The sequence below is a fragment of the Anabas testudineus genome, chromosome 9, assembly GCF_900324465.2.
Source record: "Anabas testudineus chromosome 9, fAnaTes1.2, whole genome shotgun sequence".
NCBI lineage: Eukaryota > Metazoa > Chordata > Actinopteri > Anabantiformes > Anabantidae > Anabas > Anabas testudineus.
In genome coordinates, this window is record NC_046618.1 from 11,702,133 (window position 1) to 11,716,975 (window position 14,843).

At 42.1% G+C, this 14,843-nt stretch overlaps 1 protein-coding gene across 3 annotated transcripts; it reads left to right on the plus strand.

The window, feature by feature from the left end:
• The first annotated feature begins 2,723 nt into the window (after positions 1-2,723).
• On the plus strand, positions 2,724-13,541 carry si:ch211-204d2.4 (PH-like and PH2_TAPP1_2 domain-containing protein). 3 transcript variants are annotated; one of them, XM_026343463.1, is made up of 12 exons: positions 2,724-2,906; positions 6,741-6,901; positions 7,024-7,080; positions 7,674-7,722; positions 7,858-7,955; positions 9,166-9,297; positions 9,483-9,572; positions 9,682-9,750; positions 9,856-9,926; positions 10,704-10,767; positions 12,445-12,522; positions 12,671-13,541. In XM_026343463.1, the coding sequence occupies exons 1-12, from the start codon at positions 2,882-2,884 to the stop codon at positions 13,112-13,114; spliced, it is 1,338 nt and encodes a 445-aa protein (XP_026199248.1). In that variant the 5' UTR covers positions 2,724-2,881; the 3' UTR covers positions 13,115-13,541. The 3 variants fall into 3 exon arrangements, with proteins under 3 accessions (XP_026199248.1, XP_026199249.1, XP_026199247.1); XM_026343464.1 differs by lacking the exon at positions 2,724-2,906 and adding an exon at positions 3,753-4,273; XM_026343462.1 differs by lacking the exon at positions 2,724-2,906 and having other exon boundaries at positions 4,323-6,901.
• The last annotated feature ends 1,302 nt before the right edge of the window (positions 13,542-14,843 follow it).

Genomic DNA, 14,843 nt, shown 5'->3' on the forward strand with positions numbered 1-14,843 from the left:
CACACACATTTACAGTATGTGTGTTTTCTGTTTGTCAGCATGTGTTTTATGATGATGTGGAATCAATACTCAACAAATTACCTCAAACTTTTGAAATCACACATCTGATAACTTTACAAGAAGGAGCTGTAGCTGTGTCTCCCAGTTAAAGCTTGCTCAGTTAAGTCTATTATTGCAGGGTGCTGCCTGTGCAGCATAGATGGAGATTACAGAGATAAGACCTTAATGCCTTCAGACACCTTCCCATAACTAAACTCCCTCCTCCTCCTCCTCCTCCGCCTCAACCCACGGTGTCCCCTCTAGAGTTTCCTCTCAGCTCATCCACTCCATCTCTAGACTCTTGAAGATAGTGTTCCATCAACGAGCTGCAATGAAGACTATTCTCACCCTGCTGGTCTTCATCTCTCTGGCCTGCCACAGTAAGTTTTTACAAGACGGGTAGAAACATTGTGTTTGAGGTTTTCAAGGGTCGGAAAGGAATTAGTAGATTAGCAGCTGGTGGACTAATTGTTGGGGAGAAAGCAATTTAATGCAAATGATTCAAACCTCTTCTACAGTAGCAGAGCAGTTTAACTTTAAAGCCCTGTTCATAGATTTAAACTTGCAAGTTTTGATTGACGGGTATATCTTGTCATTATTACTACATTTAGCCTGCATGGTGGAAAATTAATCCAACCTAGCAAGTTCTATCAGCTTTGACTGTGTAAATAAAAAATGAACCTCTGCTCAATCCTGCAAGAGAATGGATGTCTGTGGGTGCATAGTGTATTAAGGTGAATGGACTAATAGGAATAAATGGCTGTGTGTGTGTGTGTGTGTGTGTGTGTGTGTGTGTGTGTGTGTGTGTGTGTGTGTGTGTGTGTGTGTGTGTGTGTGTGTGTGTGTGTGTGTAAGCGTGCCCACCTATAAGTCTACATGCTTAGTCTCAAGTCAGGCGCTCTCTCCTGTTCTGTCTGTGAAGGCCACACTCTCAAATGTCACACATGCATGGCGTCCAATGAGGACGACTGCAACCGACAGGGAGCCACGTCGTGTCCTCAGTACGCAGACGCCTGCTCCACCATCACAGGACCTAGTGAGTAAACACACACACATATGAATTCACTGTCGGGAAGAAAACTCATCACTGGTATTATCTGGTTAAATATAGTACTGCAGAAATCTCACTAGAGGTCAGTAACAGACTGACTACTCACTCGTACGAGGTAGCTGTTTAAGGAAGTCAGTAGAGCTGAAAATAGTGCCCATGTTGTTTCCACTGACACAGTAAAGACTTGAAATATTCCTATAACAAATAGTAATATTGTATAGTATAAAACCAGCAGGATACATTACTAAAGATTCAGGTGTGCTGGAATATTGGGAAGGAGTTCAGTGGATTCACAGCTTCAAACCAAATGAACACAAGCAGTCAGTTGTCAATCACTTCAAAGCAGTGTATCTGTGAATGTCTGCCGGCCTCATGCACCTCTCGCTGTCTCGCTCCCTTTCAGACACTGTGATAAAGTCATGCACATACAAGGCTTTCTGCGACAAGGCGCATAGCAGCAACTCTGGAGCCAAGATGGAGTGTTGCTTCGGTGAAAACTGTAACGGGCCCCACAAGAGCCACAGCTACGGCGATCACCACCGCAACGATGCAGGGGCTCTGGCCTACAGCCCCATCCTGCTGATCACAGCCCTGCTGTTGCGTATGGCCTTTAGTCAGCTGTAAACGCCTCTCCTCGTTCCCTTCACAGATTTGCACCTCTTCTTTATCTGTTTCATTGATGTGGTATCCACCCAATTGTCCAACCACCCTCTGTGATCCATGCTTAAAAAAGGGTTTTGAGTTGCAGAAACACTGAATACGTTTGTACAAAGTGCAACACACCTACTCACAGCTCTGGACTGGCTGGTGGGACTCTACTGTGGTTTGGTAGGTGCCTCAGCGGGTAGCTAGTGCACAGCTTGCTTTACACCTTAGAACCACATTACTTATCTGTGTCATTGCCATAGTAACCTGAAATGTTCAGTATTTTAACACAACAATCTTTAAATATTTAAAATGTTTGTGATCATGTCTTTAGTACTTGAATTGTTCTTTTTGGTGCATGCAAGCTTGTCTGAATAAAGATAAAATCACACCTTTCTTGAAGTGTTAGTACGTGGGTAATGTCACCTTGGTTTGGCATTTTATTCTCTGCACTTGACATTTAAAAGCCAGACAAGAGACATTTGCGTTTATGTTAATGCCCCTGATGAAAAGTCGTGCTTGTAGATGCATAGGTAAAGTCGAGGAATGATTTTCAGCAGAAACACAAGGGTCTGTAGAAACTTTAAGACTTCCTTCTGCAACTATCAAACTTCAATCCTGTGCAGTCGCCACAGGATATGAAATCAGTGAGGTAGACTCCGTCCTGAGTCAGGTCATATGATGTGCTACCACTTCCTCTTCACAGGAGGACACGATTTTTACAAAAAGAAAGAAAATCTAATGTAGAATCGCACCTGAAAATGCAGGTATTTGTCCATCTAATGGCGACAGGCACAGCACCAGCAGAGACTGTACACGTCTGAAAACTCTAAACCCAGATTCACGACCAGAGGCGCAGCCTCTACTGTCACAGTTTCATAACGGGATTCAAACTGTGGTCGCAAACTGTGTAAAGGTGTAGAAACAGTGAAGCAACACCGAAGCAGGATACAGTCAGAGATGCTTTACATGAACTAGCCACAATAAAAGCTTGTTTGAGTCGGAGCGATGAAATAGCCGAGACAAGTACCACCTGGATCTCTTACAACATGAAAACACACATTATATATACATAACTCTCTGAAAGGGACGACTCTGCAAAAGGAACACCTGAAACACCTTTGAGCGACAGCGCTCAGCTCCTTAATGTCGACACATAAGAAGTCTGAAGGTTTGTTCCTTAGTCTTCAATGTTTCTAAGATGTTTATTCTTTCTGATGGTATTTTGAAACTAATATGTTTTCGAGCAGTGGTTAGAAGTGGTTTGTGAGGCCACTTGTTCCATTTCTTATCTTAAAACTGAACCAAGCTGTTTCCACCATCCCTTCAACCAAACCCAACAAGTATCCGACGGAAGAATGTGATTTAGTTAAAACAACCCTGAACAACACCGTGATTATTAACAGTGTTACTACTAGAAATCGTGTTTGTGTATGTTCACTTGCACAAAGAAAATCCTTTTTTGAACTACTACGTTTTTTTAAACTTACACGAAATGTAAGTAATAATAATATTCATTTATGATATTAATAGCATTAATTGACATTAAAGGAGTTTTATTCAATGCTCGCAATGTGGAGAAGGCTTTAAAGCAACATTCAGAAACCTGCAGAGAATATAATTGAGCAACTGAATGAATTCATAACTTTTTGAAACACTCTTTTGGGGATTTTTGGGGTTTGGTTTGGTAGCTTGTTTTTGGAGCACCTTCAAACTCGTGGCTACTACCCTGTTTTTGGAGGAGTGGGTTTTCATACTGTTAGTCATATTACTGATTTTACATAGAGTGCAAAGCTTCCTGAAGTACAGGAAGTAATATTTAGTCACCATCTGCTTTTGGCACATGATGCTGCACCTGTTACACACACTCATCTCCTGTGACAGGTGTATGAATGACACTATTCTTCCTCCATGTTCCTGTTTATCTAGGTTTACACTCCCTTCCTTTATAGCTGTTCATTTCTATGAGCCAGCTGACTGTGTGTGTGTGTGTGTGTGTGTGTGTGTGTGTGTGTGTGTGTTTCACCCAGTTCTCAAGTTGCAATTTGAGGAAAGGAAGGGTAACAGATCGCATGCAGATGCAGCGCGAGAAGACGCTGCAGACTTTTTTAGACGAGTAAGCTCAGTAAAATAAAAAGAAAATAACATCTGCATGAGGCCAGATTTGCATCTAATGTTGATGAAATAACCCTGAGGTTAGGAGAGACAGTTAAGCATGCTGAGCTCAGTTTAGTTCCTCATACATGAGCTCCTCACAGAGGAGGAGCGCACAGATCACATCCGGGGCTGGTTTATTCTAATAGCGCAACGTCCAACCCGGAAAGACGACAGGGCTACTGTAACCCGATCACACAAACAAATAGACGAGAGGGAGACAACCTGATGCGCGCCGGTTTAGTAGCTGTCTGTAGCTGCTTGGAAAAGTTGTTCAAAACTTTCTCTACCATGCTCGTATCTGGCAAACTCGCGTCTCTCCTCTGCGCTTCGTAGCCGTCGCGGGGCGCTGGCTGTGGCGCACACTGACAGACTCCACAGCGGGTGAGGATCAGTCGACACTGGCACATTTTGACTTTGTGTGTGCGTGTGTGTGTGAGTGTGTGTGTGTGAGTGTGTGTTTGGTGCCTCATGTCTGCGTGTCTGTCGTGTGTGCGGATGGCACAGTACAGTAGGTGTGGCAGGCCGCTGAGGCGTTGGGTCTGGTGAGTCAGTGCAGGTCATCTGAGCTGAACTAATGTTCTGTCTGTCAGGTGTTGCTGAGTAATTCTGCTTGATCACATTGAAACTTTTCATCGCATGCTCATAATCACGTTGTACACGCGCTAAACTTGTCATAGAGTCTGTCTGCACAGCTGCTGCTGCTGCTGCTGCTGCTGCACAGTGAATACACTGATCATCAGCTATCAAAGCAAATGTAATGACAGCGAGTTTTATTCCCTTTTTTTATCCTTTGTTCCATAAAATATCAGTCAGTATTGAATAATATCAATAAGAGCAAGGTTACATTTGCAGATAGCTTCATTTCTGCAACCAGCAACGCAAAACACATCTGGATGTACAACTCTTAGAAATTGTGTTTATTATTTTTCCATTTAATAATAATGTTTTCCTTCTTTAATACATGCTGCAGTAATTCTACATCTATAGTTGCTTTTCAAATCATGATTTTGTATAAAAATGTGGTGTTTTTAGGGAGTGTATAGAAATGACTAGGAGAAGGAGAGGAGTTATCACTCTTATCGTAAGAAAGCTACGTACATATTGAATATTTGGCAAATTCATTCAATTTAGCCAAAGTCAAACTGCTCTTTGTCATTCAGACTTCCATCTCTTAACTTATAGAAGTACACTCAGTACTGTAATTCTTATAGTGATTTATAGTTACAGTGACTAATAGTTCATTTCAGCATCCTCTAACATTTTTACAGTATCAGTGGATCTGAAAACTGAAAAATAAAACTGAACTTGTCCACAAATAAAGCAAATGTGTACAGAGTGGTTTCACTCAACCCTGAAATTATCTCTGATATCACTGCTATAATTTAAACGCTGCGTTGTCTACTTATACACACACGCTTTCTTTACAGTTTTTGAGAGATTTGTGTTAAACTGCTGCATTTCTCTAGTTAAAGATCTGTTAAGAGCTTTATCTGCATTATATTTATTGATAAGGGTTTGCCCAAATGCCACAACCTCTGTTTCTCCCTGCAATGGTTAAGCCAGATCTTTTCTGATATTGGTTTATGTGTGTGTGTGTGTGTGTGTGTGTGTGTGTGTGTGTGTGTGTGTGTGTGTGTGTGTGTGTGGGGTGGAGTGGAGGTGGGGGAAACAGGGTGTGTAGGGCGTGCCAGTCTCAGCATGTGTGACCTCTGTGGCATCATTTTCACTTTTCCATTACAACTGGTATTTCTGCAACAGGTTTCTGAAAGGTTTTTCTTTTCTGACCTATTTTAGTGGCTTAAAGAAAATGTGTTGCGTGGCTTACACCCACAAATCTTTCAAAGCAGTTTCAAAATGAAACATTTTCCTAACAATCACTTTAAAAATAGTTTCATAGATGTTTAACCAGCTCAGTGAAGATGCAGCATGCGTCTGTTGTTGTTGTGTGTTGGTGTGTGTCGCCTTCAATTGCGTATTATTTCTCTTTTTAAAAAATCTGTCACACATGTGGCCTAGTTAGCCATTATATTACTTTTATCAAATCATTTCAGTGGATTAAAATAAATATGGAAAAGTAAAGAACCATGTGCGGAAAACCTGCTTTATTAAGTACTATGTTCTGTGGAGATGCAAAATAAAACGGCCCGGGACAAACTGAAAGTTCTCCCCACAGCTTAGGGAGGATAACATTATAAAATGGATGCCAGAAGCCTTCCGACTCCCCCAAAGAAAAGAAAAAAAGCTTTAATAGCTTCAATTTATTGTCAGATGTTTGCCAGGGATGAAATTCTCTAAAAAAAGACTATTGAAAAATCATCAGCATGCCCGAGTGTCTGAGCTGCATGAGTCCTTATTTCATTGTCAGTCAGCAGCCCAGTGATTCACATGCATGGCATCATCTTAATGAACACATCTCACCAGCTCTCTCTCCTCCTCTGAACTCCTCTTTCTTTCACTCTCTCTCCCCCTTGGTCGTCTCTGGCCAGTGGAAATGTGCGTGTGTGCAAATCTCGAGTGCAGTCTGTAATTTCTGGCTGCGGTGGAGGGCCTCAGCTCAGCCTCAGGCTTCGGGGTTTGCTGCTCAGCCTCAATCACGTCACATGAAAAAGTGCTGAGTGCGTGCGGGTCTCTGTCTTCCTGTGTGTGTGTGTGTGTGTGTGTGTGTGTGTGTGTGTGTGTGTGTGTGTGGTGTGTGTGTTTAAACACTAAATGAAAGATGGTTCATCCTCCACATCTGTGGGTCTCCCTTTCTGTCCTGTGAGTCTGTCTCCTTCAGTTGCTCCCTACACATTTTCCCTCTCATCGTCAGCATCCCTTGTCTGTCTTTCCATGTGTCCGTCTGCCTCAGTGATATGTGAGAGCAGCAGCATGCCATACGTGGACCGGTTGAACCGTGTGTGTGGCTTCCTGGACATCGAAGAGAAGGAGAACAGTTGCCGCTTTCAGAGGCGATACTTCATCCTCGACACGCAGGGAAATGCTCTGCTGTGGTATATGGACAACCCTCAGGTGCTCCACACATACTTGCATGACACACGCTTGCACAAACAACAAGAGGAAGTGAAATTGACCAATAGAGGCGGTGTAACCTTGGACTCTGAGCCAATGCGTGTGTTTGTGTTTGCATGCAGAACCTGCCCAGTGGAACCAGCTCTGTTGGCAGCCTGAAACTAACCTACATCTCTAAGGTAAACTGCTCTGTCAACTGCCTGTCATTCCCCTCCACTGTGGGCTGTGGTTACATAAGGTCCCGTGAACCCGTGTACATCTAGAGGTGATGTTTCAGTGGTGCGGACACTGGAATGCACATGCACGCAAATGGAAAGATGCAAACCTGGTTCAAACATTCACAAGAGTTATCTGTAGTTATAGTTAACAAAAAGCCCAGAGCTGAAGCAGACTGAGTGAAGTTTTCCAGATGTCAGTGTGCTCACTGGGCTCAGCAGAGATAATGACATCTGGCTTTACTGCACTGTAGTGCTGACAGCTCCTCCCTGGACATACTGAGTCAAAAAGACATCAGATATATTGAATTTCTCTTCTCTTCTCTTCTCTTCTCTTCTCTTCTCTTCTCTTCTCTTCTCTTCTCTTCTCTTCTCTTCTCTTCTCTTCTCTTCTCTTCTCTCATTTCCTTGTCTCCTCTACTTTTGTTTTCTCTTTTCTCCCTTGCATTTGTCTCCCCTGCTCCTCTGTCTTCTTTTTCCTTTGTGTCCTCTCCTCTTGTTTTGTCTACTTTCTCTCTTATCCTTTCATATCATCTCATCTCATCTCCACCTTTCAGGTGAGTGAAGCTACAGCGAAGCAAAAGCCCAAGACAGAGTTCTGCTTTGGTGAGTTTTTCAAAGAAACACTGAGTCATGCTCATGCAGTGGTGCACAATGGCGCTCTCTTTTATATTTACATGTGAGAACTTTGTATAATGTTAATGCTGTTGATATTGATGGAACTGGTGTCCATTTCTGCAGTCATCAATGCGGTCTCTCGACGGTACTTCCTCCAAGCCAACGATGTGACTGACATGAAAAACTGGGTCGATGCTCTGAACAGGGCCAGCAAGATCACTGTGAGTGTAGCACACACCTGCAAACACACATGACATGTAAATTATAACCAGATGTCTGATGTGCAGTTAGAAAAGTAGCGTTATTATTTGGATTTGTTTTCATTTAAGCACATGGAACTGCAGTTTGGTGTTGTGACTAAAACTTGTTTGACCTGAGTGGACACAGAAGCCAGCGCGTAACCCATTAATACCCTGTCACACACTTGTTGAATGGGGAAATTGTCAATGTACATGAATATGAGCAAAAACACGTCACTGTGGCCGAGGTGTCAAAACACCATTGTATGTATTTATCAGTGAGAATGACATGCACATTTGCATAATATTTGTATGTGTTCGGCGACACACGCGGCCTTTATGCCCGGTGACATCCAGATGTCTCATGATGGCAGATGACGGCGCTTCTCTTTCTCGCTCACCTGCACACTGACACAGGAAGTAGCGCTGCTCACTCTCTCTTTCACTTCCCCTTCAAAGGAAGGGCTGCTCTGCCGCCTTTTCTGAGCTCATTGGCCTCAAGGAAACCCTGTGTGAAAATAGTTACCAAAGCAGAATGGGTGTGATGTAAATACGGCAGTACAATTAAAATACTGATCAATGGGTCAAGGTTTTCTTTTTTATTTCCAAAAGATAAAGTGGTTAAAGGGTAGCCAATACCTTGAACATTCTTAGTTTGGGATATAATGATATTTAAAAATTCCTAACACTCCCACTATTATGTGGCTTGCATGCACGTTTTCGCTTCCTTGTTTAAAACTAAGTAGATGAATAACTTTAGTCACTTTAGTTCACTGGATATGATTTATTCCTTATGTACATCACAGACCTTCTATTTTTAACTTTCTTTTAATTTAGACTGTAGTCAGATATTTACCATGTGCAAGAAAACATATAACACATTAGTTTTTGTCTTTTGTTAGTGTTCCTCATTCGAACGAGTGACATGATGACAAAGCAATTTCCAGCAGTTTTTTTTCTGTTTACTCAACAGTTAAGTTTTCACTGTGTAGAGGTGCTTGTCAAAGACAACCACTAAGAAAACCACACAAGCTACATGTGGTGCTGTCACAGTTGTTCTGCTCCAGCATGACGCCCCGGGGGGGAATTAAACCACTAACTCCTGGCTGGTGATAGCAAACTTGACCGCTTCAATTTTACTTGCTGATTAACTACTGAGCATTGTAGTTGATGCTGTCCCATCTGTTGACAGGTTCCTAAGCCTGGTCCTGCACCTGCAAGGTCTGATGTGGCTCCTGTGATCAGTGACACTCAGGGAGGGAAGAAACAGCAGGCTTACAAGACCGAGATTATTGGTGGTGTTGTGGTGCACACGCCAATCCAGGTAAAGCCAAAATCAACCTGGTTACTTACCATAATGTCAGAATGTGTGTGTTTGCCACTTCCAAAAGTGAAGATAGCACAGTATTCCCTCCCAAAACACAGCAAATAAACGGAGATACATGGTGATGGCAGTTGCAGTGTTCACAGTTGTTACTGTGATATGAAGATTATGTTGAAATGTTTCAGAATGACAGTGAAGAAACAGAAGGGAAAGAGAGGAAGGGCAACAGGCCGGGTGTGCTGCGATGCGGTTATTGTGTGAAACAGGGAAATGTGGTGAGTGCCCAGCCACTTATAACTGATTAACTCTGTGTTTGAATAAAAAGACGCATGTGGAAACTATAATGTGGTGTGTGTGTGTGTGTTTTGTTTTGTTTTTTCTCAGAGAAAGAGCTGGAAGAGGCGCTTTTTCACCCTGAATGACAACGCAGTCAGTTACTACAAGTCTGAGACGGTGAGGAGCCAGGCTTATTTTCTGCTTTCCTGTCTCTAGATGATGCTTATGAGTGACTAGGCTCTTTGTCTGCCCATGTCTGAATTGTGCTCATGTTTGTTCCAGGACAAGGAGCCTCTCCGAGCTATTCCACTGAGGGACATTCAGAAAGTCCACGAATGTCTCGTCAAGTCAGGGTGAGTCAAATGTGTGAGTCAAATTCCACCATTTTGCTGTGTCTCCACTATCTAGTGTGGGTATAAATACATAGAAAGACATGATTTCCTTGTAAACTGATAAATAATCTCACAGGTATCTGAGTTGTTTCAGGGTAAGCAAATACACCATATGCTACATGGTGAAGGTGTGGATCTCTTTAAGTTGAGACATTCTGGTTTTTCTGTTTTCTCAGTTTATCAGATTTGTTGTTCAGTGCAGGATAAAGCTTGGCTGATGTTCTGCATGTGTTATTTTTGCCTTATGATCAAAAACTTAAGCTTGGCCATGTGGATGATTTGAAAGTGGAAGAAAATTGAGGAAGTAAGGGGCCATGCCAAAAAATATTTCAAATAGCTTTTATATCTTCTTCACAGGCGCTTCAATTAAACACTTTGTCCAATTACAAGCACAATCTCCTTTTTAAAGAGAGTCCAATTAATTATTATAACTAATTTTTCAACTAATCAGACCTTTTTACTTAGACTCAGTTTACACACTCTTTTTTTTTTTTAAGTTCAGCTTCAGCTACAAACAATATTTTCTTACTTGATTAAGTGAATAGTTAAAATGTGGTGTTAGTTTCTCATCATTTTGTCAACTTATGTATATGTCATATCACAATAAAGAACAACTGAACATAGTCGGCCTTTATCTGCAGTTTCTTGTATAGACTGAGCTGCTTCTGGTACAGATTCAAATGTAGATTCTACTTTATCTTTTAATCAGGATCATTTTCCATTTTGTGTGTCTAACAGTGAACTTCTATTGAGAGACAACCTGTTTGAGATCATCACCGGCTGTCGAACTTTCTACATTCAGGTAAAAATCTTTGTCTGTTAAAGTTAATTAATGAAGGGAATCTCCCACTAGTATTTTTTTTTACAGCAGATACATGATCAGAGAAGCTCTTTAGTCCCAGGTGTACCTGTCCTAATGTTGTAAGTTGTTTTCTTTAAATGCTCTGCTGCTGAAGTGTGGCACAGACTCTTTTTTTAGGAGCATGAAAAGTTTGTTTTTGTGAAACGGGCACAGCCATCTGTTACCATAACAACAATAACATCCTGTTTCCCCCCCCCTGGGAGAACAGCTGACTGAGACTGCGGGGGTCGGATCAGATGGGAAGTGCTGGGAGACACAGAGAGAGGCTGCAAGCATGAGCATTTTTATTTTTGTCTGTGCAAGAAAAAAAGGAAGCGTGGCAAACAATTTAACTGAAAAATAACAACACATAAACAAAAATAGATTCAACCGATGAAAGTGGAAGTGAAGAATATGTACATGGCAGTTGTAAATTGAAAATGCTAATAAATTACAAACTAAAATGTGTGAGAACTGCAAATGCAGCACATCTGCTTATGTTGCTTTTTTACCAAATAAGCAGATAATATAAACTAGGGCTGCAACTGAAATTTTTTCCATTATCTTAAGAGCAAATATTGGCACTTAAGAGACTGGAAAAAATGTCCCCATACAGCTGTAGGTCTTGGCAAACATTACTAGGCTGTAGTAAAGAGAGTACACTGTACTGTATGTCGGAGTCTACTTTTAGTGGCAGATTATTACAAATAGCAGGACAGTAGCCTTTAGGGGCAGATTGAAACACAGTGCCCATGTCTGTTGTTAAAATGATGTATGTTGCTTGGTGCAACATTGTGGTTCATGAATTGGTTTTGAATAGTGCTAATGACTCAGGGTTGGACTTAATCCTCACAGTACTGAAAAACATCACCAGACCTTTAAATAAAGATCAGTAGCTGTAGGAAAGTCGGCTTTCTTGAGTAAGCTCATTTCTTAACTGTCCCTGGTAAGGGATTAGCTAAACCTGATTTCCTCAGTTAGATTTCTCCAGGAGAACTCAGATTTCTCTGCCACGTATACACGTATGCGGATTTCTAATTGGGTGTTTTTTACAAAAGCGCATGTTCATGACAAAGGCTGCAAACACTCACCACTCTGCTCTTTTGAGCAGAGAGGAGCAGCTGGAGGAAAGGGCAGACCATTACACAGAGCCATGCCGCCTTGTTTCAAATCAACATCATCTAAAATCTGATAAAAACTGAAACCAACACAAAGTTATGTCTAAATAAGTCAGTTTTCACAGTGTATTCCTTTACATCAGACTGAGTTTGCACTGTGTCTGTCTGTGTCTCTCTCACCGCTCTGTCAGTCAGGTCCCCTTAACTCTCATTGAAACCAAAAACAAGCCAGACAGCAGTCTCCTCTGTATCTGTACAGTTACAGTCTGTGAATCATGCTTCCAAAATCAGCCCACGATAGAGGAGAAATCTGATTACTCATCGGCTACATGTATACGCAGACTTACAGTAACCAGGTTTCTTTAGCGCATGTAAACTTGTTCCCTGATTACCCAAGAAACCTGGTTTGTCTGAGTAACGTGGTTACCGAAGTGCATGTAAACACAGACATGACTGATGTGAAAATTATGCCAACATACTGCTGCACAAACCTTTATCTTCTGGTAACTTTACTCTATAGACAGACTCACCAGAGGAAATGCATGGTTGGATCAGAGACATAGAGATGAAGATCCAGGACTTCAGAGGCCCCCCTAAGGTAACTCATGTCTCTCTCTTTCCTCTGGGGCAAAGAAACAAGAACAAATAACAGCGTGCTGCCCTCTGGTTGTGTTCTATGTTCTGTACTGTAAAACGCAAACTTTTCACGATGACTGTCAACGATGTTTTCGTCTCTTTCGTTTCAGAATTCCTCGTTCAAACGTGCGTCTTCTCTTTATCGAAGTCACAATGCACCTCGTGGTCACCAGCAGGATGAGCGAAGACCTCAGTTGGTCAAGTCTTGCTCTGTGGCACCGAGCTGGCAGCCCTGGACCCCTGTGCCACCGTGTGAGCCATCCATCCTAGATGCAGAGGATGAAGACAGCCCTTTCAGCTCCTTACCCATCATGCCTTGTCTGTCCTCTTCCTCCACCTCTTCCTCCACCTCCTCCTCCTCCAACTCCCTCTCCAACCCAACCCCTTGCCCTGTTGCACCTCCTGGATCTTCGACCAGCGGACTGGGACTCCTGACAGCATCGGGAGATGTGGCGTTTGTACGCCGGAGGCACCGCTCTCAGCCTCAGTCTCAAACTGAATGCGGCTTACCCTTCAACCTGGATGATGACGGTATCCGCACCACAGACGTCTAGTTCTGAGTCTGTCCAGACTTCTGTGTGGACTTGAGTGTTTTTACCTGCTTTTAAATGATTGTGACTGGTAATAATAGTATTGCCTGCTAATGAAGTGACACTGTGACCATCTGCCTCAATCCAATGAAATGGAGATGGAGCCCTCTGCTGGTCTTATCGTTGTAATGCAGACGAAAGATGCACACAGCTGGAAGAGGACCAAGAGAAACAGTTTTAGTTTTTAACAGGACTGTGAAAAGGTATGATGGAGTATTTTTAGTGCACCTTCCTCTGAAAACTTGAATAATTCTGTTTTTGATTGTCCTTGCAGACTTGTACACTGCCTGTCCAAAAAAAAGTCACACACCTTAATATTTAGTTGGACCACATGATAAACTTCTGCAACATCTCATCAGAACACTTATTCACGCCCAGAGTTGAATTAATTTTTTTTCTTTTATTAATTAATGGAGAGTCGGACCGGACCGCTGATCAAAGTCATCTCCAGCACATCCCAAAGATTCTCAATGGAGTTCAGGTCTGGACTCTGTGGTGTCATGCTTCCTGAACCACTCTTTGACAATTTGAGCCCCATGAATCCTGGTATTGTCATCATGGAATATGCCTGTGACATCAGGAAATAAAGCATTCATTGGTGTAATAACCTGGTCATTCAGTATATTCAGGTCATCAGCTGACCTCATTCTTTGGGCACATAACACTGCTGAACTTTGACCTGACCAACTGTAGTAACCCCAGATCATAGCACTGCCCCCACATGGCTTGTACAGTAGGCACTAAGTATGATGGGTGCATCACTTCACCCGCCTCTCTTCTTACCATGATGCTCCCATCACTCTGGAACTGGGTAAATCTGGACTCATCAGACCACATGACCTTCTTCCATTGCTCCAGAGTCCAATCTTTATGCTCCCTAGCAAATTCGAAGGCGTTTCTTTTTTTCCATTAGCCTCACTGACAAGTGTTTTTTTTTTCAAGGCTACATAGCTGTTTAGTCCCAATCCCTTGAGTTCCCATTGCAGTGTGAAAATGCTCTTACTTTCTCTATTTAAGAAATAAGAAGCTACTCACTGCATCAGTTAGGGTTAAATAACTTGTTGCCAGCTGGAACATTATCATCCATGCAGGAATAATTCAATGAGAGGCTCTTGCCTATTTTCTTAGTTAAATTCAGGTGACTGTTTTGGACGAGCAGTGTAAATGTATGGCACATGCTTTCAATCTGTTGCACTTCCATCTGACATGTAACACTGTCACCAGCATCGTGTTTTCACCTCTGCTAGAAGTATTCACAAAGAAGTGTTTTAAGGCATTTTATTGGTATCCATGTTTCTTTTGTATTTAAGCTCATAAGCTTATATTTAACAGTGGTCGTTTCTCTTGGGTCCAGCAGTGTTTTCGTCTCCTAAGACACATTAGTTTAACTTCATATAGAAATTGACATTGAATCTGTATCTAGGGGAAAGTGTCCTGTCGGTACACACACTCACATGCCAACTTACTCTGTCTTTTTGTAAAGACAAGATGGAGTCAGTAGCAGCTTTTAAGTGTGCACACTATATTTAAACAGGAGCTTTTTACTTTTCTTACAGATCGAGTGTCAGTAAACTGTGACTCTTCTTGGCTTTTAATACGGTACCATAACAATACAGTAGTGTTTTCATGGTACCTGTTGTAGAATGTACTGCCAATATCAAAGTACAGCTGATCAGCTGGTCGACAGCTTTGT

Excerpts from the sequence above, each read along its gene's own strand:
- si:ch211-204d2.4 (XM_026343462.1), top strand. The coding sequence starts at position 6,602 with ATGAAAGATGGTTCATCCTCCACATCTGTGGGTCTCCCTTTCTGTCCT. Across the intron at positions 7,956-9,165 it reads ACAGGGCCAGCAAGATCACT|GTTCCTAAGCCTGGTCCTGC; the intron begins GTGAGTGTAGCA and ends ATCTGTTGACAG. Across the intron at positions 9,751-9,855 it reads GTTACTACAAGTCTGAGACG|GACAAGGAGCCTCTCCGAGC; the intron begins GTGAGGAGCCAG and ends TGTTTGTTCCAG.